Below are 27512 nucleotides of genomic sequence, written 5' to 3'. Positions count from 1 at the left end.
TTTTTGGAAAGTCTGAAATCACTGCCAAATTAGTGATGGGCATTACTGTCTAGGATAACTTTCTCTGTTTCTGCCTACTTTCACTATATATGAGATTTCCTCATCCTAAAAACAATGAAGCTAGAATTTTAAATAAAATATGTTTTAAATACGAAGAGTCATATCCCAACAGATAATCTATAAGAGATCAATTTCTATTTTATATTTAACCCAAGGATTCTCTTAAACTTTATATGATGTCAGGAAATTGTTAGCAATATTGTACTAGACTGCTTCCCTTGGGAATTAAGTGGAAGGGTAACTACCTATATTCTGAACATTTTTGAGTCATGGATTCCTTTAAGAGTCTCACTACACTGTGGAGTGGGTCTCCTCCCCGACCCCTGTTATGTTATCTTTAGCATGTGTACTATTTGTTTTCTTCATGGCACTTAACACAATTTGTAATTTTTTATTGATTGTTTACATGTTTACCTGTCTCCTGAGAGAATCGTAAGCTCCACAAAGGTCAGAAACATCTCTCTTTTAGTCGCAGTTCTCAGAAAACATTTGTTGAACGAATGAATGAGTGAATACTTATTGAACACCTTCTATATAGGAGGCACTATTTGAGGTTCTGGGAATACAATGGTGCAACAGATGGACCTCCTGGAACTTCCTTGGGGGGAGGCAGAATAATAATGTATATGTAAATAGATAACTAACAGATACTGACAAATTGTAATAATTGCTATGAAGGAAATATAAGGCTGTAATGAAGATTAACTGAGGAGTGGGTAGAGTGGTTGGGGAAGACCTTTCTGAGGTGGTGACATTTGAATGATGCAGAGGTGTGTATTTCATGGTATGCTTTTGACAGTGTGCTTCTATAAAGAACATTTTTTTTCTCTGCATGAGTTTATCTGGTGAATCTCAAACCATTTCTAGGATTTCAAAATGGAAGTTCTACTTGAGGACATTTGCTTTTTAGAATCAAAGTCCTGGGGAACTTTTGGAATATATATTAAACTTTGCTTTTTTGGAAGTGTCAGCTGCAGGGGAGCAAATATGAAAAATATAATTTTCAGTAGAAATATGACAATTCAGATTTTAAATCTTACTTGAAGTTGGCACTAGTAATTGATAATGTATCTGCTTCTCCTTCTTACACTTGTCTAGTTAATTGATTTATTGTATATTGTTTAGCTTTATTAAATAGCTAAATTAAAAACTTAGTGAATTATATAAAAATGTAAGAAATGAAATTCTCTTGTTTTTATTAGATTTAGGTTTGTTATCTAAGAAATATTTTTAGTGTTTTTTCACATATATGCATGGGTTGGTGTTAATATTTAATGTTCTGCACTTTTCTTCTGACAATGTCTTATTAATGTAACAGTTTTTGAACTGATCCCTTTAGCACCTGTGAAACTGGAAAAACACCTGCACAGTGCTAGATCTGAAGAGGGAAGATTGTATTATGATGGTGAATGGTATATACGTGGACAGACAATATGTATTGACAAAAAAGATGAATGTCCTACAAGGTAAAAAGCCTTTATCATTTCAGGTCTACTCAGTATTAGAGTTTACCACATTGTTGTCAGTAAATATTTGCTGCTTCCATAGTGCATTCATAATACATTATTAATTCCCTATGGATTCTTTTTTTCTCTTGACATATGATTTGATTAGCATGTTTACACACCAGTATTAATTTTATACACCAGAGTTACATATTAAGTTCATGGACACAAGCATTAACACAAATGGAAATGTTGGAATTATTTAGCCAGGTAAGAGATCCCATTTATTAATTCTTATAATAGATGACTTGCTATGATCCTAATATTATGACCTTTAAACCAGACTGTTATGAATTTGACAGTATGCTGCCACAGTGTGGCTCTATTAATCCTTAACTTTTTGGGGTATATTACAGTATTTTAGATTAAAAATTTGCTTCAATTAGAATGGGAAAGGAATTGAAAATTAACAAAAACTTAGAGTAGTGGGAATTAAAGTATAACTTGAAAACTGAAAATTGCCTTTTAAAAAACTCAATCTGTCTAGGCTTAAATAAAGTTTATATAATTATTTATAGAGCCTTCTAAGTTTTATCTGGTGTGGCCTTTGGAAAATATTATTGCCCATCGCTGCTTTAATTCCTTTAGTAGTTTAGGATTTAAATCTCAGAGTAGTAACCTTCTACAGTAAGAAACTATCTTTTTCTAGGCATCAGTAGTAAATAAAGTGTTTGTGTTTAGTATAGAATACTCATTTCAGGAGCAGTGTGTATAGTAACTTTTCTCATAGAAGCTCATTGAGCTAATTAATTACTAGTTATACATGATACCCATGGATTCTTTGCTTTATCTTATTGCTTTTGAGACATTTAACTACTACTACTTAGCATAAATGTGGTTAAAAAGGAGATGAAATAACATAAAAGAGGATTAAACACATATATTTTTAGAAAGATTTCTATATAAAGATTAGTAGTGTTAAAAAAAAAATCTGTACAAGTACCATAGATGCTTGACACTGGGAGTTAAGTTTGGTATTTGAAAGATTTCCTACTGCCAAGGCTGATATGAGCTGGAGGTGTAATACTACATAAGGAGTGGTGTTAGCTCCACTTTTTCTTCTTTTGGAGGTGGGGTAGGAATGGAGTTAGGGACAGTGTGCTTTTAATAGTTCTAGTAGTAAGTTTTACCAACTCTATTAAGAAAAGAAAGGAGATTATCTATTAAGTGTTGCTGAATGTGATATTTTTGACAGCATGCCCTGCTGATAGCATTCTGGTAAATGACAATTACATACCTGCATCTACTCTTATAGTCCAGCTATTTTGGTTTTATAGTTTGTGCTCTAAAATGAGTGGAGAAGGCATATTGTAATTCATTCATTCATATTTTTTTTCTTTTTAGTGCTGTAATTACAACAATTAACCATGATGAAGTTTGGTTTAAGAGGCCTGATGGAAGCAAATCTAAGCTTTACATTTCACAGCTACAGAAAGGAAAATATTCAATTAAACATTCGTAATCATGATTTAAGTGTTATCTAAATCTACCTTATTAGTGTTACCAAGTATGATGTGCCATGGGAATAAAAAAAAGTATTCAGTAACTTAATAGTCTCATCGAATCATGAGAGACTGTGTATTTGTAGGTAGTACTCTAAGTAGACCTCATGTTGATATGTTATTAAAAGAGACAGTGATAAAAGTTTAATCATTATCATTACATTTATTTGCCTTTTTGGCCCAGTGACCAATAGGTATATATGGTAGGGGTTTCTTACTAAACTTTTTTGTTTGGTTTTTATGTAAATCTGTCTTACCTTTAGTGAACTATGTTAGCAATGGCTACATTTATCTGCAGTTTTCTTGACTTTCAGTATCTTTGTCACTGATCATGTATTTGTAAATAAGCCCGATAAAATGTTTCCTATAAATGGTTTGTAATAGTACATTTGTGTTAAATCAGAATTGAAATTTAAACATATATACGTGAGTATGTATAGATGGCATCATCAGCTTATTTAGAACTGATGGCCTTACTTTGCAATCTTGTGTTACCCCAAATTAAGCTATTGGGTTTGAAAGCTAAAAGGAGCACTTTTGTAGACTAGCAGCTTTCCTTCTCCTTTTCCTTGATTGTATGGAGGTGACCTATTTTTACAAATTATACTTCATGTTGATTAGTAAAATTAGTGTCAAGTAATAACATGCTTCTACCTGTATTTCTTGTGAACCTTTAGAGGGCAGGTATATATGCCTGGTATTTATGATGCAGTATGTAAGTGGTGTACAGTAACTGACAGTATTGTGGTGCTTGCTGTACATGTCTGATTTTTTGAAGCAGATTTTTAGTAAGCATTTTCCAGTGGTAAAACTAGGTTCGTATCCTAATTTTATTCCTAGGGCAAAATAGACAGGGATGATCTCCTTGAATCTATTCCCAAATTAATATTTTTATCTTTGGTGTTTCTACACTAAGGCCACTTGGTGCAATTTAGAAAGTATTGGCCTCTCTTCCCCTAGTCACATTCAAAATTAACTTCTAAAACCTCAGGAACAGTACAGGGAATTGAAACCCTCAATATGGCAGCACAATTGGCTGTAGTATATATTAGGGTACAACCAAATCAGGTATTCCTGGTGGTCTTGTGCACTTTAACTTCTGTTATACGGAGACTTAAGAGGATGAGGAAGAGATCTACTTATTAACACTTAGGGCAGGAATATCTGCATTTTTCCATTTGTTTTCTCACTATTTTACCTCTGCAAACATCTTCCTGTGCAGATCACTACTTCACAGTTGCCAAATGTTAAAATATTTGACTTCTGAAATTCATTATCAGCAGTTATGTACGTTGTTCTGTTTCTAATTAACCTTAGCAAATGTACATAATGTCATAATCTGATAGTATTTGACAGTACTTATGTATACAATGTTTCATAAGCATTTTTAATAATATTTGGATTTTTAAATTTAGTATATAATAAAAATGAGTTTGCGTGTCATTCGTAGTGTCTTGAATGACTTGTGCGCTTTTATTATTTATAACCTGTCTACTTCTAAGAAGGATTTAAGACAATTTACATTAATAGATATGGAGTGTTGGAGTGTTGAACAAATGTTTCTACTTCCCTAAACCACAATTCAACCTCTATTGGGGTATATTTAGATATTTAAGACAGCTAAGTTATATTTAATTTAAATATATGCATATATGTTCAACTTTAATAAAAATGTACTGTGTAAGTTCTGAAATTTTAAGTAGAAAGTCTTTATTTTAAAAACTGACTATGATTTAGTACATTTACTTTCAGAACTTCAATGTTTATATCATATGTAACTATTCCATAATATTGATACTGATTCAGGTAAGTGTATGCTTGTCTATGATTGAAATACTATAAAATATGTTTCGTTGTTGGCAGTTTGCCATTTGACTTCTCGTCAGAAACGGTCTAGTTTAGGGGAACTGTTAGAATCTGCAAAATGTGATCTAGCAGCTGCTGGTACTTTGTTTATGATCAGACTCTGTCTTAGTATCAATATATGGACCTTTCCTGTCACAGCTTCCAGGATTTCATGTTTGGTCTATCCCTTCTCGACATTTCCCATTAAAAGAATCCAATCATCACTAATCCAATTCATCACTAATAATTATTAGCAAACACTTATGTACATTCCTCATTCTGTCCCTTCTTCTCACTGGACACTGAGTACTTTTCATTGCGAACTTCTTCACGTAAAAGTTGTTTTGATATGTGTATTGTTACTCAGAACTCAAACACCACTGACAGAACCATGTACAATCTTAAATACTTGATAATTATTTAAAAAGAAGAACAGGGGCGTTGGTTATTTCTGAGTTTGTTTTCGGATCCAGTAAGTCCAGTACACTAAAACTGAACTAAAATGAATTGATAAGGAAAATGGTTGTAGGATGAATGAATACACTAGTTAGGATTCGTGTAGTCCCTTGCCAAGTTGGAATATAAATGATTTTAATTGCTAAATGTAAGGAAAGGTAAAATATTTTTCAAAGAACACAAAAGCTCAGAATGAGGTTAGGGAAAACGTATGTTCCTTGTATTGTCTTCGTGGATGAACTACAGGAAGTGTGCCTGGTATGTCAGGTGGGATTAATTGAGGCGGTTTCCGTCCTTGGTCACTGTGGCCCAGAGTCTTGCCCCTTACTCCATAGGCCCAGAAACTTAAACTTGATTCCTATGCCCTGTTATGGGCTGAATTGTGTCTCCTCCACGCCCCTCCAATTCTTATTTTGAAGCCATCACACCCATTACCTCAGAATGTGACTGTATTTGGAGATGGGGCATTTAAAGAGGTGATTAAGTTAAAATGGGTGTTAGGTTGGGCCCTCATCCAGTCTGACTGATGTCCTTATAAAAGGAAATTTGGACACAGAGAAATTTGGACAGCAGATGTGTGAACACAGAGGAAAGACCATGTGAAGACAGTGAGAAGTCCACCAAACTGCAAGCCAAGGAGAGAGGCTTCAGGAGAAACCGAACCTGCCAACACCTCAATCTTGGACTTTTAACCTCCAGAACTGTGAGAAAATAACATTTCTGTTGTTTAAGCCACCCAGTCTGTGGTATTTTGTTATGGCAGCTCTATCAAACTAATAACATGCCTGAGTTGACAGCTCTGGGGGAGTTAGGCCGACCCACTCACAGTGGATTGAAGTGACAGCCGAGTGTCACTTTAATAATTTTCACTGAGAAGGAGACCAGACTCCTCAAGTCAACTACTTGGCATATTTTTTCCTTCTAGGAAAATCTGCGTGAAAGCAAACTTGGAATCAAGAATGGTTTTGTCGAAACGTGAAGGAGTCACCTGTCCTCTTGTGAGATAGCCCCTTCCTGGTATTGTGCCGGACACATTGTTACAATCTTATTTTTAAAAAAATTTTATTGAAGGATAGTTGATTTACAATGTCATGTTAATTTCTGATGTACAGCAAAGTGATTGTTATACATATATATATTCTTATTCATATTCTTTTCCATTATGGTTTATCACAGGATATTGTATATAGTTCCCTGTACTATACAGTAGGACCTTGTTGTTTATCCATTCTATATATAATAGTTTGCACCTGCTAGTCCCAAACTCTGAACCCATGCTTCCCCAGCCCCACTTCCCCCTTGGCAACCACAAGTCTGTTTTCTGTGTCTGTGAGTCTGTTTCTGGTTTGTAGATATGTTCATTTGTGTCGTATTTTAGATTTCTTTCACGTGTAAGTGATATCATATGGTATCTGTCTTTCCCTCTCTGACTTACTTCGCTTAGTATATTAATCTCTAGGTCCATCCACATTGCTACAAATGGCATTATTTCATTCTTTTTTATGGTTAATATTCCATTGTATACATATACCATATCTTCTTTACCCATTCATCTGTCGATGGACATTTAGGTTGTTTCCATGCCTTGGCTATTGTGAATAGTGCTGCTGTGAACATAGGGGTGTGTGTATCTTTTTGAATTATAGTTTTGTCTGGATATATGCCCAGGAGTGGGATTGCTGGATCATGGCAACTCTATTTTTAGTATCTTATTTTTGATTTTATTTTTTCCTGGTTCTCTGCTGACCAGGATCTCGCTGTGCAGGCCTGGTCCACAGCCCCCCTCTAAGTTCTTTCTATATTACGTACTTTGCTACTCTGCCCAGTTTATTGGACCAGTGTGGCCCCTGGCTCATGGGCAGCCAGTGATAATAGTACTTGTAATTCGAATGCCTGCCATGTGCCAGGAACTATGTTTAGTATATAAACAGAAAGTCACTATTTAATATTTTTCATGTTCGAAACAAAATGAACATAAATGTCAGAATTCTGATATGCTTACTTTATAAATTTACCATATATTAGGAATTTCTGGGGGTTTTTTCCGCAAAGTATGCAAGGCAAAAGATTGTGGCAGAACTTATATTTTGAATGTTCTTAAACTTAGTTGATTATCTCAAGTTGCTAATCTTTCTGAAAAATGTATATGTTATATACGTTATCTATCATCTATCTTCTTTCTATCTATCTATAATCTATCTATAACTAGAAAGCAACTATAAGTCTAAAATTTCTTTGCTCTTAAACTTGAAGTTAATATATTCTCTTTCAAAGACACAATTTATTAAAGAAGGTCAAGGGGAAAAGTTATGTAGTAACAGTCTTGAGAGTTCATTTTTCCTTTCCTTTTCCATTTTGCTGTATCTACTAGAAGTTTGAAGTGGGTGAACTTGCCAGGAGACTGTCGCATTCTCTTGAAGAGAGAAGTGCCATAATTCTAGTCCAGAAGCAGGCCACATGGTAACATTTCATCTCTGCTAGTAAAGATTATAATTTATGTTAAACTGCTTAGAAAACCAGATCCTCAGGCAGAGGCTAAATGATACCTGCTATTAGTGGGATGTTGAAAGAAATATATTTCGCTTATTATTGAGCAAATATGAAAATGTTATTGGTAATGGCAAAGATAGTAAAGTGTTTTCACTTCTTTGAAGATAAATTTATGATTTCAGTATATTATGTTTAAGTACATTTATGGGTAATTGCACTTATTAAGGAAAGCCGATTTAAAAAAAAACTTCAGGCACTGTTTAAATTATTCATTGGCTACAGCAGTTTTTTTTTAATTTTTTTTTTTGGGGGGTATAGTGGTTTTGCAATGTTGTGTTAGTTTCTACTGTACAGTGAAGTGGAGTTCCCTGTGCTATACAGCAGGTTCTTACTAGTTATCTATTTTATACATAGTAGTGTGTATATGTCTGTCCCAATCTCCCAGTTCTTCCCCCCCGACTCCCTCACCACTACAGCAGTTTTTGCTTTGAAGCTTACCCTCCATGGTGTTAACCTATACGTATTTTATTAATATACTTATATACGTATAAATAATAACAGTACCCACTACGTCAGGGCCAAATTGGTTTGGGCCTTTCCTACACACCCTTGAGCTGTACCGTCCCTCATGCCCAAGGGTCTGTTGGGAGGTTTCAGGCTTCTCATAGTCAGGGGAGCCCAAGACTTGTGTCTGCTCGTTCCCCTTCCCCTCCTATAGAGCTCTCCTCTCCCTCCTCCTGGTGTGGCTGCTCAGGGGAGCTCTTAGCACCAGTCATGGTCATGGCCCAAGTCCACTCTCTGCGAGGCTGCCGAGGTGAAGGGAGACCAAAGAAGGAGAGGATGCTGGCCTGTCCACTGCCTGAAAGATGCCTCCTGTGTCCTCTCCTAGTTCTCTGGACTTCCTCTTTTTCTCCCTTCACTTTGAGCTTTAAAAGATTCCATGACTTAATATTGGTTGTTTTTCTGCCAGGTAAATAAAATAGGGCAAAGCAGGACCCATTATTTACATTAAAGGAGTATTATATGTACTCTTCTGTGCTTTTCTTTTTCTTTTAATGTCAAGACTTTTTATTAATCACCTTTAAAAATTTTTTAAATATATATATATATATATATATATATACTTTTTCAGATTCTTTTCCATTACAGGTTATTACAAGATACTGAGTGTTCTCTGTGCTATACAGTAGGTCCTTGTTGTTTATTTTATACATAGTAGTGTGTATCTGTTAATCCCAAACTCCTAATTTATCCCTCTCCCCCCATTTTCCCCTTTGGTAACCATAAGTTTGTTTTCTACGTCTGTGAGTCTATTTCTGTTTTGTAAATGAGTTCATTTGTATCATTTTTTTAAGATTTCACATATGATATGTGAAATATGATATTTGTCTTTCTCTGTCTGACTTACTTCACTTAGTATGATACTCTCTGGGTCCGTCCATGTTGCTGCAAATGGCATTATTTTGTTCTTTTTTATGGCTGAGTAATATTCCATTGTATATATGTACCACATCTTCTTTATTCAGTCATCTGTTGATGGATATTTAGGTTGCTTCCATGTCTTGACTATTGTAAAGAGTGCTGCCTATAGCAGGTATTTTATTTCTAAAACCCAGAACTGATTTTTTTCACTCCTAGCTGAACTTCAGTTCTTTTGCCCAGCACTCCAGTTCTACTTTTTCCAGAAACTGCTTCTTCCCCAACCATGTGGTTCCAATGGGAGCCTCCATCTCTCTCATGCTCTGCCATTCTTGGTCACAGTTGTTTAAATTAGGTGCGTCTGTAACTCAGGCTACCCCAGCCGGAACCCTCCCCTGGGATCTTTCAAATTATATCTGTAGAAAGAGAGTCAGTCTCCCTTTTTTAATGTAACTGGGAAGACAATTAAGCAATAGGCAATTAAGTTTCCTGCCCTTTGGAGAAAGATGACATGGAGAGCTGAAGAGATGAGAGACAGTTAGTTAGTTCTTGGCATTTAACTTCCTGCTTCCAGCTTACCCACAGTCCTCCTGCACCCAATCTTCCTCATGTTACATGAGTCTTCTAATAAATACCCTCCTAATTTTTTTTTTTTTTTAGCTTACAACATTTATCATGAACACCAGGGCTTCAAGTTCTATTGATTTCCATCTTAAACAAACACAATAAACTTCTATGATTTCAGCACAAATTCAAGGAATAACACTAAAGGTATTGGTAGAATTGCAAACGTTCCTCTGAGAAAGAAAAGCAGTCCCTGACAACTGGGAACTGTCTGGCACTTGCCTTTGTGTTCTGTTGAGCATAAACAATCTCATAGAACATCAACATCAAACAAGGCCACTCTGTGCCCGCGATGAAGGGAGACGGAAAAACCAAGACCCTGCTCCCCCTCATAATCTTGTGTAAGTATAGACAAAACCAAGGTCAGCCTGCCAACCACAAAAATCTGAAATCTTCCCCTATCTTGGCTAATATGAACAGCTGCTGCTGTTTTATCCATGATGGCTTTGGCCTTGTTTCATTCCTCCTGCCTTATAAATAAGATTTATTAAAATGCCCAGTCATAGAAGTGCCCCCACTTCCTGACAATATCCCATCCAGAGCAAAGCCCCACTTCCATGAACACAACCCCAAATCTCCCACTATAAGTCCCAATCTTCTAAGTCCTTTCTCACACCTTCTTTCTCAGACACCCACAGCTCCCCATGGTGTGTGCGCTCCCTCGTTGCAGTGAGCAAGAAACCCAACTTCTTTAACTATAGATGTGTTCCTGTTCGTCTTTGGCTGGAGGGCATTGACACATGGAACCTTTAAAACTGTTTTGCTTGAAGAGCTTTTTAAATTAGATTTAGTCTGAAGATACTTAGGTATATTCTGGACAGTGTTCTGGGAGCTCCCTGTATGTATAGTGACTGATAAAATACTGTAGGCTTTGATTTTCAATTGCATTGTAGAAGAATCATGAAAGACAAGGTGAAAGGGTATTTCATGAAAGACATTTGTACTGCAGTCTAACTTAGCACTTTGCTTCCCAAACCAGAAAATAATGTTAATATTTTAACTACATTAACCAGGGACTGTCTCCTGGAAATGTAAAAGCTGTACTATGATTGCATTTTGATTAAAACCTGAAGGTGGCAGTAAATTCCTACAAGACTTAGGTGCTTAGTTTGGAATTTGTATTTTTTCTTCTAATTATTCAAAATCGTATAGTGAGACTGCAGTCGCATTTAATTCTATTGCGTACTAATTAAGGGATATTCAGGAAGAAGATAAAGTTCAAAACAAGCATTATATTGTTATTACTGTTTATTGACTGAAAAGAATTCACCATGTAAAAGGCTTAGGAACATTGCAACGGATTATATGCTTTAGAGTTACTACAGAAACAGAGTGTGGAATTAAAAAAAGGAAACATTAGAACTTTTTGTACAGATCGAGGTGCTCTGAAGGGATGTGGCAGTAAATAGTTTAATTTGTCTATTAAATCAATAACCCTGTTGTAAGCTTTGTTCCCCGCTTATCCAATTTTATCCTCAACATTCTTAAAATAGTTTTGTATGGTTGTGTTTTACCCAATAATCTACTTATAATCAATAGAATCTGTAGACTGTTATTAATCAGGAATGGCCTAGCTGATAATTTAATAAAGGATATTTATAAATAGCAAATTAATAAATATTAATTCACACTGGAAAATGAATTACTTCACTGATCTTTTATATAAAGATCTAGAAGTAGATTGTTTCATAGTTCCTTCTCTTAGGGTATAAACATTGTCATTGGTACATTGAGTTATACCCAAAGTTAGGGTGATGTTTTAGTGACCTCAGTATATAGGCATACGATTATTAGAGCTTTGAAAATTGGGAAGCATAGACTTTCTATAATCTTTCTAGATTAAAGTTAAAATAAACAGGTACTGTATGTATTAGTGGGTAAATACACAAAATAGTTAATTTTTTGAGCAAGATAAATGATGATATTTTAAATATCTTCCAATACCATGCTGACACAGGAGTAATTATCAGTTTAGAAATTATTAATAAGGATGATCTGAATTTTAAGATATCATTTTATCTCTCCACTTAATTTTATTAACTCTATATTAAACTATTCAACTCTTTTTAAGATTGTAGTATACTAATAAATGACTTTATTAACCACAGTAAATACAACTTTAATTTTCGTAATTCCGTAGAATTTATTTTTATCATTTTTTTATGGCCATCTCTCTTAGGCAGTCAGAAATTTTACATGAAGAATGAAAGAGGTTAGTCATGGGTGTTTATTTTTGACCAGGGAAAAATGTAAAGTTAGAAGCACAGCTTTCTGACATATACATTTATTCCTGAAATATTGATAACTGTTCATAATAGAAAATTTCTAAAATAGTCATTTTTAACTAACAATTATTCTCAATAATTATAAATGGCTAGTTCATTTCATTTTCAAGTAGCATTTAGATTTGTTTGTAATACTTGAAAACTTGTGAAGAAAAAAAATGTCTCTTTTTTGCACTTCCATTATAGAATATATCTAACTTAGTGAGATACCTGTAACCTTACCCCTCAGAGAGAGGCACTAATTGTGCTCTGTGTGTGTGTGTGTGTATTTAAGGACATTATTTTTAAGGATCTATCTGTGTCAAAAAGAATGTCTTTTAACTGTAGATTCTGTATAAGTTAGAGCTATTTTAGCTTATGTGCTTGAATTCATTTTGTCAGTTGGAGAACATAATAGTAAATATAAATATAACTCCCTATATGTGATCACGAGCTTAAAATGTAGTTATGTACAAATAAAGTCTGCATTAGTAATTATTTGTAATTGTTGACTCTAGCGGTGATTAATACTGGCTGCCAGCAGAGGGCGCTTTGAGGTTTCCCTGTTAGAATTCCAAGACTGGCGGCCCAAGAGGCTAGACTGTCTTCAAACTGTTTTCCTAAGAGTAAAGACATTACTAACATTTCTTTATTTCCTATGATTTCCTGTCTCAATTTAAAAACTCCCAGACTGTCTGGCAAGGGATAAGAAGGCCATCAACACCTAATGGAAAAGAGGAAGCCTGAGAGGGAGCCAGTGCCAAGGTAACCTTCTGGATGACCCAGGGCAGTGGCTTTCCTTTTGACAGGGACACATGTCCTAATACGTACACGTGTATGCACACACATACCACACACACGCACCTATAACAAAAGTATCTTGAAACAACATTTACCCTTATAATGTATGAAAGAGGCATTTAAATTTTTAAATACTTAAATGAAATGTAGAAAATAACAGGGTTTTTCAAGGAACCTGACAAACTTGATTTGGAAATGTATATGGAAGAACAAAGGCCAATAGCACCCAAAACACTTCCAAAGAGGAATAAGTTGAGATATCTTCTCACCAGATACTAGAATTTTAATAAAGATGTTGTCATTAAACCGTGAGGTATCAGCCCAGGAATAGACGATGAGATCAGTGGAACGAAACAGAGAGTGCAGAAGCACACTCCCCCACTTGGACATCTATGGATGCTTAAAGCATGACTGAGGGAGGATTGCAGAGCCATGAAGAGAGTGCACTTTTCAATAGTGGCTGTGGGAAAGAAAGTAGTTACCCGTATGGGAAAATATGGAAGTTGAACTTCTACATTAATACAAAAATTAATTTTAGATGGAAAATTCTGGAGAGATGGTGATGACAGCAGCATGGTTTTGCAATGTCTTTTATTCTCCACATAAAAGCAGTCAGAGGAACTAGATAGCAAAACTAAAAACTCATGGACTCCATTTACGACAAAACTAAATGGAGAAGTTTCCTTACGGACCCCAAACTATAGGCAGGTGAGGCCAAACCACCATCAGACACAAAACACAAACAGCATCTGTGTAGGAGGAAGAAGGAAGCAACAGGGAAGAGGAGACCCTTAAAGTAGCCAACAGGTATTCACTGGAAAGCAACGTGGGCCACTTTGAGGAGAGCAGCTGACACTTGCCGAGGTTTTGCTCTCTCCAATCCCAAGGGCCCTGAAGGAAGACGGACTGAAGGAGCTGGAGAAGCCCTGGCCCATGAACTCTCCAAACAGACCTGACAGGAGTCCTTTTGGGTCAGGGATCCCACTGAGGAGAAACTTCTGGGAATATAATCAAAGCTGAACGGCATGGAAACAATAGAGATGAAGGAAAGAGAAGGTTCAGACCGAAGTGGTGTGTGGTAACAAAACCAGAACCAGAATTCTCATCTGGAAGAAAGGAGATATAATAGGAAAGAGGTTACATAAAACCTTGAGGTGGAATTGGAATTATCAATATGGATGCAACAAATATTTCACATATATTTGCTAGTTCTGCCCACTGAACAGCCTAAAAACAATGATCAATCCAGAAATAGGGTGCATCCTTTGTGCTTAGATTGTGATACAGTGTATAATTCTCATTACAATTTCTCATTAAAAGAAACCAGGGCTTTTGGGAGAAATGGTCAAATCGAGGACTTGGACAAGAAATAAACAAGAGAAGCCTAGAACATCCTATATTACCAGAGAGAAAGAAAACTATCAAATACTGCTAGAGTCATATCAAAAGGATTCAGGGGCTGGCTTTAAAGGGCTCCTAGTGATAAAAGTGGGACAATTTGAGCTCAAATATGATAATAACTACAATGGATTGAAGCCCATAAAAATGTTTAAATTGAAAAGCTCATAATGATTTTGTGTGTGCATGTGTGTGTTTAACCTTTGGAGAATGATAAGGAAACAATTCATTATCTTGAAAACTGGTGAATAAAGAGAAAGACACCAACATTTACCTTTCCTTTCCTATATGAACTGCACTACTTGGTAACAACAGAGTAGATTATTATAAAGGTAATCTAACAAATAAATGAAAATAAAGTAATAGAATTTGAATATTGCCATTTGGCAATTTCTAATGAATGGCTATAAGCATTAAACATCATTGGCTGCTAAGATCACAAAATAAAGAGATAATCAGAAATTACATGCCTCTTATAGTCTTGAACCTGAGTCTGATCCAGTTTCTGGATGCAACTGACAATTTGCAGAAATTCAGAGAACAGAAGAAAATTTTGGACCAAGAATATGCAATCAGCAAAATCCAGTTTGTGGGGGACTCTCCAGCCAAATGGCCCAGTTTCTTCAACTGAAAAAGTGTAAGTAAATGAAAGGGATAGAGGGAGAACTTATAGAATAAGAGATACTTAAAAGACATATAATTTTATTAAAACTAGGCACAAATAACTGATAGTGTGTTGACAAAACTATATTTAAAAAGCAAAGAAGTGATTATTATAAAAGCTAAATGGTCGTTATTCATGTGGGATGAAGAAGAGTGGTGACTGGGATGGGACACATGGAAGAAGCTTCTGGAGCTGCTGGAAAGATTCTACTTCTCGACCAAGGTAAGTTTGCCTTATAATAATTTCTTGAGTTGTATATGCGTATTGTATGCTTTTTCTGTGTTCACATTTTACTTTACAATAAAAAGATTTTAAATGATTAATTCCAGATGAATTTTTGACTTGTGCCAACGTGTTCATGGATCTCACCTGTGAACCAGGCCTTGATTTTTTTCCCCCTGTCAATTAATTGTAGGGAACCTCTACTGGACCACAGATGTGAGCTGAAGGAGAGGTGTCGGTTCACAGAGGCAGGTGAGTGGAGGACTGGGCAACGTGTATGGGTTACTTATCTGTGCCCTCTCAATCTGCTCAATCCTCCCTGACCCCCAACTTATGTACACCTGTATGCAACTCGTGATGAACAGCTCTGGTCACATAGTCCCTTGATGTCTCATGGTCAGGTACTCAGTCTCTGCTAAGGGCCAGTAGCAAGTCAGAAGCTGCTTTACAAATGATGTCTAACTCTGCTGTTTTTCCTGAACCCTGGTGGTCTGCAGCCCAGCTCTCCTCTGTGAGACTTGCCAGAGACTGCAGAGCATCCTTATCTACCACAGACACCTGTAGCTCACAAGATTTGATGGATCCTAACCTATGTGGCAGGACTGCTTGGAGCACAGCCTACATCTGCCGCAGAGCCCTGTCTTACTCTGGGTGCCATTCAAAACTGGCAGTGTTTGGAGTCATCTGACCAATGGGTTGGATTCCCAAATATGCACACTGTCTCCAAAATCTGTAGAGGACTACTGTTTGGTGTACATTTTCCTTAGCAGTAGGTGGTACAAGGTGCAGTAAATTGTTCTTTCCTTGGATGGTATTGCTTCAGCAGGACCCAGGCCACCCAGTCTTACTCAGTATAGCTTCGTTTATGGGGCAGGTCCTTGAATCATCGTGTGGTCTTCTTCCACTTTCTGATGCATATTTTTCTTATCACAGCATTTATTTATCTAAGGTTTGTTTTTTAACAGGCTTCATTTTAAAAATTTTTAACTTTTTATTTCTAGCTGGGTTGAGTCTTCATTGCTGCGTGTGGGCTTTCTCTAGTTGTGGCGAGCGGGGGCTACTCTTCGTTGCGGTGCATGGGCTTCTCATTGCGGTGGCTTCTCTTGTTGCGGAGCACGGGCTCTAGGTGTGCGGGCTTCAGCAGCTGTGCCGCTCGGACTCAGTAGTTGTGGCTCGCGGGCTCTAGAGCGCAGGCCCAGTAGTTGTGGTGCATTGGCTTAGTTGCCTCGCAGCATGTGGGATCTTCCCAGACCAGGGATTAAACCCATGTCCCCTGCATTAGCAGGTGGATTCTTAACCACTGCACCACCAGGGAAGTCCTATCACAGCATTTAGGTTACTTGTCCTCCATCCCTCCCACCCTATCCCCCAGCCCTCCAAGTAGTTTAACAAAATGTCATTAATATAACTGACCAGCATAATATTATTCCATGGAATGCCCAGACAATAAAAGTCCCTTTGGACTATATTGTAACAGAGAGCAGGAGAATTAATGTAACCCCGGGACAAGACGATGAATGCGTATGGATGTCTGTTGCAAATGAATGTGACTTGATTCTGATCTTTTTTCCTCATAAGGATTTAAAAGACTGCATTTGCCAGATTAATAGCTGGATACCATATGCCAGAGTTTGTCAATCTGTTCCATTAAACATAGCACATCAAAATCATAGCACAGCAACTGTGATTGGGGCTATCACCTGGTTAAGTTTATAGCAGTGCAGTGTTCTGCCCTGATCTGTATGAATTTTGCTGGGCCCGGATCTGCACATTAAAAAGAGATATGATGAGATATCCTGCTTCCTTTGCATTTTTAAGAATGTCACTACTCTGACATTCACCCCAGGATATAATATTCTTCTTATTTACTAATAATTTACTGATAAATTACTCTGAATCTTAATTTTCAAGTCATATGTATGCTCTATTAGTGTTACTATGAACAAAATCAATACCAGACGTTAACCACCAATAAGCATCTAAAATTTCTTCAATACTGCAATAATTTAATGAGATTTTATAAAACTAAAGCTATAGTTTAAATTTATTGGTTGATTTACTATAAATAATTGAACAAACCATATTCCACAGTTTTAGCAAAAAAATTTTTTGGCACTGTGAACAATTCTCTCTTTTGCCACATATTTTGATGTAACTGTGTATTAGTCAGGGTTCTCCAGAGAAACAGAACCAATAGGATTTATATAGGAAGAGATTTACTATGAGGAATTGGCTCATGCAACTATGGGAGCTGAAAAGTCCCATGATCTGTTGTCTGCAAACTGAAGACCCAGGAAGGCCGGTGGTATAATTCCAGCCCAAGACCAAAGTCCTGAGAACCAGGGGAACGGACGATGTAAATCCTAGTCCAAGGACAGGAGAAGACTGATGTCTCAGGTCAACAGGCAGGCAGGAAGTAAAAAGGGGGGAATTCCTTCTTCCTTTGCCTTTTTGTTCTATTCAGGCCCTAAAGGGATTGGATGATGCCCACCCACATTGGGGAGGTCCATCTGCTTTTCTGAGTCTATGGATTCAAATGCCAATTTCACTTGGACACGGCCTCACAGACACACCCAGAAATTATGTCTACTCTGGGCACCCCTTGGCCCAGTCAATAATATTTGAATTGTTTCCAAGTGACTTTTTAAATTTGGAAGTTTTTAAGCTTTCATTTGTAAGTCTATTATTAGAAAATGAGATCTGTTAGTTTATTTGGGTTTTGCACATTTGTTAAAATCATATTTTTTAAAACATTTATTACTAGGTCTTGCACATAATTTTTTCTTTTTTTAAAATAAAGTAGTTTAAATAAAGTCTAAGATTACTTTTTACAGTGAATGTTATTCTTAATATGATTACTATTTAAATCTCCACATCCAGCACTTGGACTTGAATACACTGCTATAATTTTTTTACTTTATCATTTTTTTCTTTTAACAATAAAACCATTCATTTAAGAAAAAATTTGTACTAATTGATAGCTCAGATTCCCTTAGCTAAACTTATCTGTGTCCCAACCTGAGGCTTACTCAAGACCAAGAATCTGTGGACTCCCTAGTGTCTGATTCTTAGACTCTGGATTATTTTTGACTGTCCACCCAAATTACCAGCTCTTGGACCCTTAACTTGTTTCTGATCTTCACCATTCCTCACACAATCACACATGGCAACTTTGTGAAATGTAAATGTCTTCTTGCCAGACTTGGACCTAGAACCCTATTCAACACTATCAAGGCCTATATCTATGCATGGAAATTTTGACTTTCCACATCCAAGTGACCATGAAACCCTATCAATTTTGTGTCCTAGAAATTTCTACAACCTATTCCTTCAGCATTAGACAAGGCTGCTTCAGTTGCAAATTACAGAAACACAATTCAAGCTAGCTTTGCCAAAAAGGGAATTTATTCTTCTTCATTACTACAGAAGTCCAGGGGTTGAGTCAATTAGACCCATGTATTCAAACAGTGTCACCAGGAACCAGCCTCTCTCCATCTCTCAGCTCTGTTCCTTCTGTGCAGCCTTCACTCTTTGGCAAGCAGAGTTTTTTTATGGTGGGAAGGACAGTCCTCGGCAGCTCCGGGCTCACACAGGCTTACAGACATGACCTCTGGGTAAGGAAACTGGGGGACTGGAGTGCAGGGGTGGGAGGAGACTTTATCAGGATTTGAACTTTCACCTTGTCCTACTGATTAAATAACTGCACCAATACATCATTACAAATTGTACAAAGTAGAAATTCAAGCCATAGAGATATTAATCAAGTAGAAAATAACTGGGTTAACTAGGCAGTAGGTGAGAAGGGTATGGACAACAGTAACAAATACTGTTGGGGGGGTGGAGTCAAGATGGTGGAGTGGGAGGATGTGGAGTTTGCATCTTCCCACAACTAGGGCACCTACCAGATGCTGGTGGGGGACCTTGACACCCAAGGGGATGGGAGGAACACCCAAGCAACCAGGTAGGACGTTGGGGGGGGCAAGGTGGGAGAAGGAGGTGGGATGGGACTGGCACCCTGAGGGGTGGCTAGGGCAGGGGAGGGGATCCCATGCCTGGAGGGACCCTCAGGGGTTTGGAGGATCGGTGGGGAATGTGGCTGGTGTTTCTCCTGCCCGCTTGGGTCCTGGAAAACCTGCTGGGGTCCTGGGCTGGGTTCTCTGCTCCCCAGGGCCCCTCTGGTGGCATGGGTCCTGGGGGCGTGGGGGGGGGGAAGAAGAAGAGAGGTGAACAGGGAGGGAACCTCCAGGATTGGAGGATGGGGGGGGGGAAATGCCACTAGTGTTTCCCCCACCCACGTGGGCCCCGGGGAGCGTGCTGGGGTCCTGGGACTGGTCCTCCGCCCTCCGAGGCCCCCTGCACCGCTGCGTGGGTCCTAGGTAGGGGTGTGGGAGGGAGGGGGGAAAGGAGAGTAGAGGCGAATGGGGAGCCTGCTGGGGTCCTCAGCCTGATTGTCCCTGCTCTGAAGCTGGAGGCACACTGTGGCCCCTCTGGCCACGCTGAGCCTAAGCCCTGCCCCCCACCCCCAGGACCTTTTCCAGCTGCATGGGTCCTAAGCACAGGCCCCACCCCCACTTAAGCCCTGCCCTCACAGCCAAGGCCTTTTCATTTCTTTTTCCTCTTTTTTGCTATTGTGGTTCTGTTTTACCTTCTGGTTGTTGTTTCATTTATATTTTATTTTTTCTAACATATCTGTTAGTTTTCTAATCTTATTTTATTTTTTACTCTTGGTTATTGTTCTGCTCCTTTCTTTTTGTTTTTTGTCTTTTTTGCAGCCCTGTGTGGCTTGTGGGACCTTGGTTCATGGGCTGGGGGTCAGGCCTGAGCTTCTGTGGTGGGAACACCAAGTCCGAACCACTGGACTAACAGAGAACCTCAGATCCCAGGAAATATTAATCAGAGTGAGATCTCCCAGAGTACCTCATCTTGGCACAAAGACCTGGCTCTACCCAACAGCCTACAAACTCCAGTGCTGGAAGCCTCAGGCCAAACAACCAGTAAGACAGGAACACAATCCCACCCATCAAAAAAAAAAAAAAAAAAAAAGAGAGAGATGACAAAAAAATATGTTACAGTTGAAGGAGCAAGGTAAAAACCTGTAAGACCAAATAAAAGAAGAGGAAATAGGCAACCTACCTGAAAAAGAATTCAGAGTAATGATAATAAAGATGATCCAAAATCTCAGAAATAGCATGGAGGCACGGATCGAGAAAATACAAGAAATGTTTAATAAAGACCTAGAAGAACTAACGAATAAACAAACAGAGATGAACAACGCAATAACTGAAATGAAAAATACACTAGAAGGAATCAGTAGCAGAATAACCGAGGCAGAAGAACAAATAAGTGAGCTGGAAGATAGAATGGTGGAAATAACTGTAGAGGAGCAGAATAAAGAAAAAAAAATGAAAAGAATTGAGGTCTCAGAGACCTCTGGGACAACACTAAACACACCAACATTCAAATTATAGGAGTCTTAGAAGAAGAAGAGAAAAAGAAAGGGTCTGAGAAAATATCCAAAGAGATTGTAGTCAAAACCTTCCCTAACATGGGAAAGGAAATAGCTACCCAAGTCCAGGAAGCACTGAGAGTCCCATACAGGATAAACCCTAGGAGAAACACACCATGACACATATTAATCAAACTAACAAAAATTAAATTCAAAGAAAAAATATTAAAAGCAGCAAGGGAAAAGCAAAAAATTACATACAAGGGAATCCCCATAAGGTTATCAACTGATTTTGCAGCAGAAACTCTGCAGGCCAGAAGGGAGTGGTAGGACATATTTAAAGTGATGAAAGGGAAAAACCTACAACCAAGATTACTCTACCCAGCAAGGATCTCATTCAGATTTGAAGGAGAAATCAAAAGCTTTACAGACAAGCAAAAGTTAAGAGAATTCAGCACCGCCAAACCAGCTTTACAGCAAATGCTAAAGGAACTTTTCTAGGCAGGAAACACAAGAGAAGAAGAAGACCACAAAAACAAACCTAAAATAATTAAGAAAATGGTAATAGTAACATACATATCGATAATTACCTTAAATGTAAATGGATTAAATGCCCCAACCAAAAGACACAGACTGGCTGAATGGATAAAAAAATAAGAGCTGTATATATGCTGTCTACAAGAGACCCACTTCAGACCTAGGGACACATACAGACCGAAAGTGAGGGGATGGACAAAGATATTCCATACCAATGGAAATCAAAAGAAAGCTGGAGTAGCAATACTCATATCAGATAAAATAGACTTTAAAAAGAAGACTGTTATAAGAGATAAGGAAGGACAGTACATAATGATCAAGGGATGAATCCAAGAAGAAGATATAACAATTGTAAATATTTATGCATCCAACATAGGAGCACCTCAATACATAAGGCAAATGCTAACAACCATAAAAGGGGAAATTGACAGTAACACAATAATAGTGGGGGACTTTAACACTCCACTTACACCAATGGACAGATCATCCAAACAGAAAATAAATAAGGAAACACAAGCTTTAAATGGCACAATAGACCAGATAGATTTAATTGCTATTTACAGGACATTCCACCCAAAAGTGGCAGAATACAATTTCTTCTCAAGTGCACATGGAACATTCTCCAAGATAGATCACATCTTGGGTCACAAATGAAGCCTTGAAAAATTTAAGAAAATTGAAATCATATCAAGCATGTTTTCTGACCACAACGCTATGAGATTAGAAATCAGTTACGGGAAAAAAACTGTAAAAAACACAAACACATGGAGGCTAAACATTGTGCTACTAAATAACCAAGAGATCACTGAAGGAATCAAAGAGGAAATAAAAAAATACCTAGAAACAAATGACAATGAAAATAGGACGGCCCAACACCTATGGGATGCAGCAAAAGCAGTTCTAAGAGGGAAGTTTATAGCAATACAATCCTACCTCAAGAAACAAGAAAAATCTCAAACAATCTAACCTTACACCTAAAGCAACTAGAGGAAGAACAAAGAAAACCCAAAATCAGTAGAAGGAAAGAAATCATAAAGATCAGAGCAGAAATAAATGAAATAGAAACGAAGAAAACAATAGCAAAGATCAATAAAACTAAAAGTTGGCTATTTGAGAAGATATACAAAATTGATAAACCTTTAGCCAGACTCATTCAGAAAAAAAGGGAGTAGACGCAAATCAATAAAATTAGAAATGAAAAAGCAGAAATTACAACTGACCCTGTGGAAATACAAAAGATTATAAGAGACTACTACAAGCAACTATATGCCAATAAAATGGACAACCTCGAAGAAATGGACAAATTCTTGGAAAGGTACAATTTCCAAGACTGAATCAAGAAGAATTAGAAAATATAAACAGACCTATCACAAGTAATGAAATTGCAACTGTGATTAAAAATCTTCCAACAAACAAAAGTCCAGGACCAGATGGCTTCACAGGTGGATTCTACCAAACATTTAGAGAAGAGCTAACACCTATACTTCTCAAACTCTTCCAAAAAATTGCAGAGAGAGAAACACTCCCAAATTCGTTCTACGAGGCCACCACCACCCTGATACCAAAACCAGACAAAGATATCACAAAAAAAGAAAATTACAGGCCAATATCACTGAAGAACATAGACGCAAAAATCCTCAAGAAAATACTAGTAAATAGAATCCAACAACACATTAAAAGGATCATATACCATGATCAAGTGGGATTTGTCCCAGGAATGCAAGGATTCTTTAATATACACAAATCAATCAATGTGATACAACATATTAACAAATTAAGGAATAAAAATCATATGATCATCTCAATAGATGCAGAAAAATCTTTTGACAAAATTCAACACCCATTTATGATAAAAACTCTCCAGAAAATGGGCATAGAGGGAACCTACCTCAACATAATAAAGGCCATATATGACAAACCCGCAGCCAACATCATTCTCAAAGGTGAAAAACTGAAAGCATTTCCACTAAGATCAGGAACAAGACAAGGATGTCCACTCTCACCACTCTTATTCAACATAGTTTTGGAAGTCCTAGCCACAGCAACCAGAGAAGAAAAAGAAATAAAAGGAATCCAAATCGGAAAAGAAGAAGTAAAGCTGTCACTGTTTGCAGATGACATGATACTATACAGAGAGAATCCTAAAGATGCTACCAGAAAACTACTAGAGCTAATCAATGAATTTGGTAAAGTGGCAGGATACAAAATTAATGCACAGAAATCTCTTGCATTCCTAAACACTAATGATGAAAAATCTGAAAGTGAAATTAAGAAAACACTCCCATTTACCACTGCAAAAGAAAGAATAAAATACCTAGTAATAAGCCTACCTAAGGAGGCAAAAGACCTGTACTCAGAAAACTGTAAAACACTGATGAAAGAAATCAAAGATGACATAAACAGATGGAGAAATATACCATGTTCTTGGACTGGAAGAATCAATGTTGTGAAAACGACTATACTACCCAGAGCAATCTACAGATCCAATGCAATCCCTATCAAATTACCAATGGCATTCTGCACAGAATTAGAACAAAAATTTTTACAATTTGTATGGAGACACAAAAGACCCCGAATAGCCAAAGCAATCTTGAGAAAGAAAAACGGAGCTGGAGGAATCAGGCTCCCTGACTTCAAACTATACTACAAAGCTACAGCAATCAAGACAGTATGGTACTGGCACAAAACCAAATATAGATCAATGGAACAGAATAGAAAGCCCAGAGATAAACCCACGCACATATGGTCACCTTTTTTTTGATAAAGGAGGCAAGAATATACAATGGAGAAAAGACAGCCTCTTCAATAAATGGTGCTGGGAAAACTGGACAGCTACATGTAAATGAATGAAATTAGAACACTCCCTAACACCATACACAAAAATAAACTCAAAATGGATTAAAGATCTAAATGTAAGACCGGACACTATAGAATTCTTAGAGGAAAACATAGGAAGAAACACTCTTTGACATAAACCACAGCAAGATCTTTCTGACCCACCTCCTAGAGTAATGAAAATAAAAACAAAAATAAACAAATGGGACCTAAATAAAAGCTTTTTCACAGCAAAGGAAACCATAAACAAGATGAAAAGCCAACCCACAGAATGGGAGAAAATATTTGCAAACAAAGCAACAGACAAAGGATTAATCTCCAAAATAAACAGGTCGTGGAGCTCAATATCAAAAAACCCCCAAACAACCCAATCATAAATGCGTGGAAAACCTAAACAGACATCTCTCTAAGGATGCTCAACATCACTAATTATTCGAGAAATTCAAATCAAAACTACAATGAGATATCACGTCACACAGGTCAGAATGGCCATCATCAAAAAATCTACAAACAATAAATGCTGGAGATGGTGTGGAGAAAAGGGAACCCTCTTGCACTGTTGGTGGGAATGTAAATTGATACAGCCACTATGGAGAACAGTATGGAGGTTCCTTAAAAGACTAAAAATAGAGCTACCGTATGACCCAGCAATCCCACTACTGGGCATATACCCTGAGCAAACCGTAATTCAAAAAGAGACATGCACCACAATGTTCATTGCAGCACTATTTACAATAGCCAGGACATGGAAAAAACCTAAATGTCCGATGACAGATGAATGGGTAAAGAAGATGTGGTACATATATACAATGGAATATTACTCAGCCATAAAAAGGGGTGAAATTGGGTCATTTGTAGAGAAGTGGATGGGTCTAGAATCTGTCATACAGAGTGAAGTAAGCCAGAAAGAGAAAAACAAATATTGAATATTAACACATATATGTAGAATCTAGAAAAATGGTACAGATTAATCTATTTGCAGGGCAGGAATAGAGATACAGATGTAGAGAATGGACATGTGGACACAGTGGGGGAAGGAGAGGGTGAGACGAGTTGGGAGATTAGGATTGACATATATACACTACCATGAGTAAAACAGATAGCTAGTGGGAACATGCTATAAAGCACAGGAAGCTCAGCTCGGTGCTCTGTGATGACCTAGATGGGTGGGATGGGAGTGTGTGGGAGGGAGGTTCCAAGAGGGAGGGGATATATGTATACATATAGCTGACTCACTTCACTATACAGCAGAAACTAACACAACATTGTAAAGCAATTATACTGCAATAAAAAAAATTAATAGGGGACAAGCAGGCAAAGAACTGAAGAGTGATTGCACAGCATAGAGGTCAGTGATGGATTTGGCAAGGGAAATTTGTTGGGACTAATGGCCAGAATGTGGTAAATTGTGAAACGGAAGGGAGATGAGGAAATGAAGGGGAGCAGAAAGGGAGGACCTTGTAGGAGGTGAGATGTGGAAGGCTGAGGGGAAGGAGCCAGTACAGAGAGGCAGTTTGAAGATACAGGACAGAGTAAGGTACCTGAGAAGTCATAAGAGGTAGGTCACTGCTTCCTCTGAAGCAGGAGGGAAGAAAAGATTCATCCATGGATAGGATTGTGTTATTATCCTGGTGGCAGGAATTTGAGGGGGTCCTTCTGATGGCTTTTGTAATGGAAGTCTGTCTCAGATTGCCTGCTGAGGGACTCTGCAGGGCTGTGGGGAGAGGGGTATGTGGGGGGCAGAATTCAGAAGCCTGAGAAGAATAGAGAAGATTTTATCTATGTTATAGAGATGTAAAGAACAGAAATGTAACACAACTAGGAAAACAGAATTCTGTACTTTCTTTTCAGTGCTGAGAGCCCATGTGAGGTTGATGACCATAAAACTATAGTAGATTCCATCTACTTGACTTTTCTCCAGCAAAGCTCAGAGGACAATTGGAGGAGTCAGAGAGTTGTATCGCCCAGGGTTAGAAGGACAACAGGACAATGGGATCTAAGGCTGTGCTTCTTTTTGGCCGCACCACACGGCTTGTTGGATTTCAGTTTCCCAACCCGGGCCCTCGGCAGTGAGAGCTTGGAGTCCTAACCACTGGGCAGCCAGGCAACCCCCCAAGGCTGTGCTCTTAATATGTTGTCTATTCGGCCTTCTTTGACAACATTTTCTGTTTCTTCCGTGGATGTGGATCTGATTAAATGATGCCTGCCATTTTTATTTTCTTAGAAAAGTCTGCATTTCATACATACTTTTAAAGTTTTAACATACAGTTGTGGGTAGTATTTTGTTAAGAAAAAACCCTTCCATATCTATGGTTAGAGCCCCCATTTCATTTCTGCCTTCCTGTATATATTTCTTCCTTTTTCTTGTTTAGCTAGAGGTTGGTTTGTTTTCCTTTTTCTTCCTCAGGGAAGCTGTTCTTAGATTTATTTTTCAATTGCACTGGTTTTAAGCCCCCTTTAGGGTTGTTCACACCTGGCTCTGTTTCCTGCATTAGACAGTAGGCTGTGAGTGGAGAGAGACATATTCCCCCATCCTCAGACCCCCAGGAACCCTTGACTCCCGATGTCTTCCACAACCCCAGGATTCAGTTCATTTTGATAAGATTGACTTCAATCTTCATGTGTGATAATTTGCTTTAAACTCTAAAAGAAACTAGGAATTTTATTAAATCTGACCCAGTGTTTTTAGTTTAGGACTTATCAGTATGGGTTTTTGCACTCCCAACAAGTCAATGGAAAATTTTTACACATTCTATATTATGGGTTAAAAGGCTCTAGGCAAACAATTAGACATACAATAGAATGGATAAACAATGAGGTCCTACTGTATAGCACAGGGAACTATATTCAATATCCTGTGGCAAATCATAATGGAAAAGAATATGAAAAAGAATGTGTATATATATATATATATATATATATATATATATATATGTACAGAAGAAATGTACAGAAGAAATTAACACAACAGTGTAAATCAACTATACTTCAATAAAATTTAAAAGAAAAAAGGCTCTACTTACCTGGGTGGCGGAGGGCATGCAGGAAAAAGAGGAGAAGTCAGAAAACACTATTTTATGATTTCTGAAATTAGAATTTAGAGCCGATGTTTGAATTGTTATCCAGCTAGCAACTTGGTGGCTTTGGGTATAGCTTCATCGCACAGTACTAAGTGGTATGAATACAATAGAATTGAAGAGGTTAATTTTCTTTCTGCAAGAATGTTTTGGTAGAGTGTTAGTGAGTGGGTGAGATAATGGGCATTTGGGCTTCTTGTATGCTGCATGGGCAGGTGAATATCATTACGGCCTGCATGATGGACTATTTGGTAATATCAAAAGCCTTAAATATGCACATACCCTTTGTCCCAGAAATACTGCTGCTAAGAATGTATCCTAGTATAATAAAGGGCCAAGATATATGCAAGTACATAGATATTTATTG

General features: G+C 37.6%; 1 protein-coding gene across 2 annotated transcripts in view; it reads left to right on the top strand.

Annotated features, from left to right (window-relative positions):
- BRMS1L (BRMS1 like transcriptional repressor) overlaps positions 1 to 4510 on the top strand; it is a 53987-nt gene extending 49477 nt beyond the window's left edge. Inside the window, exons 10-11 of one of the 2 annotated variants that reach the window (XM_082452217.1) lie at positions 1379 to 1526; positions 2910 to 4510. In XM_082452217.1, the coding sequence (XP_082308343.1) occupies positions 1379 to 1526; positions 2910 to 3027 (266 nt within the window). In that variant the 3' untranslated portion in view covers positions 3028 to 4510. The remainder of the gene's footprint in view (positions 1 to 1378; positions 1527 to 2909) is intronic. The other variant, XM_082452218.1, reaches the window with a different exon arrangement.
- The last annotated feature ends 23002 nt before the right edge of the window (positions 4511 to 27512 follow it).

Source organism: Balaenoptera physalus, assembly GCF_965194825.1.
Source record: "Balaenoptera physalus genome assembly, chromosome: 2".
In the NCBI taxonomy this organism is placed as follows: domain Eukaryota; kingdom Metazoa; phylum Chordata; class Mammalia; order Artiodactyla; family Balaenopteridae; genus Balaenoptera; species Balaenoptera physalus.
This window is presented reverse-complemented; position numbering and strand designations above follow the sequence as displayed.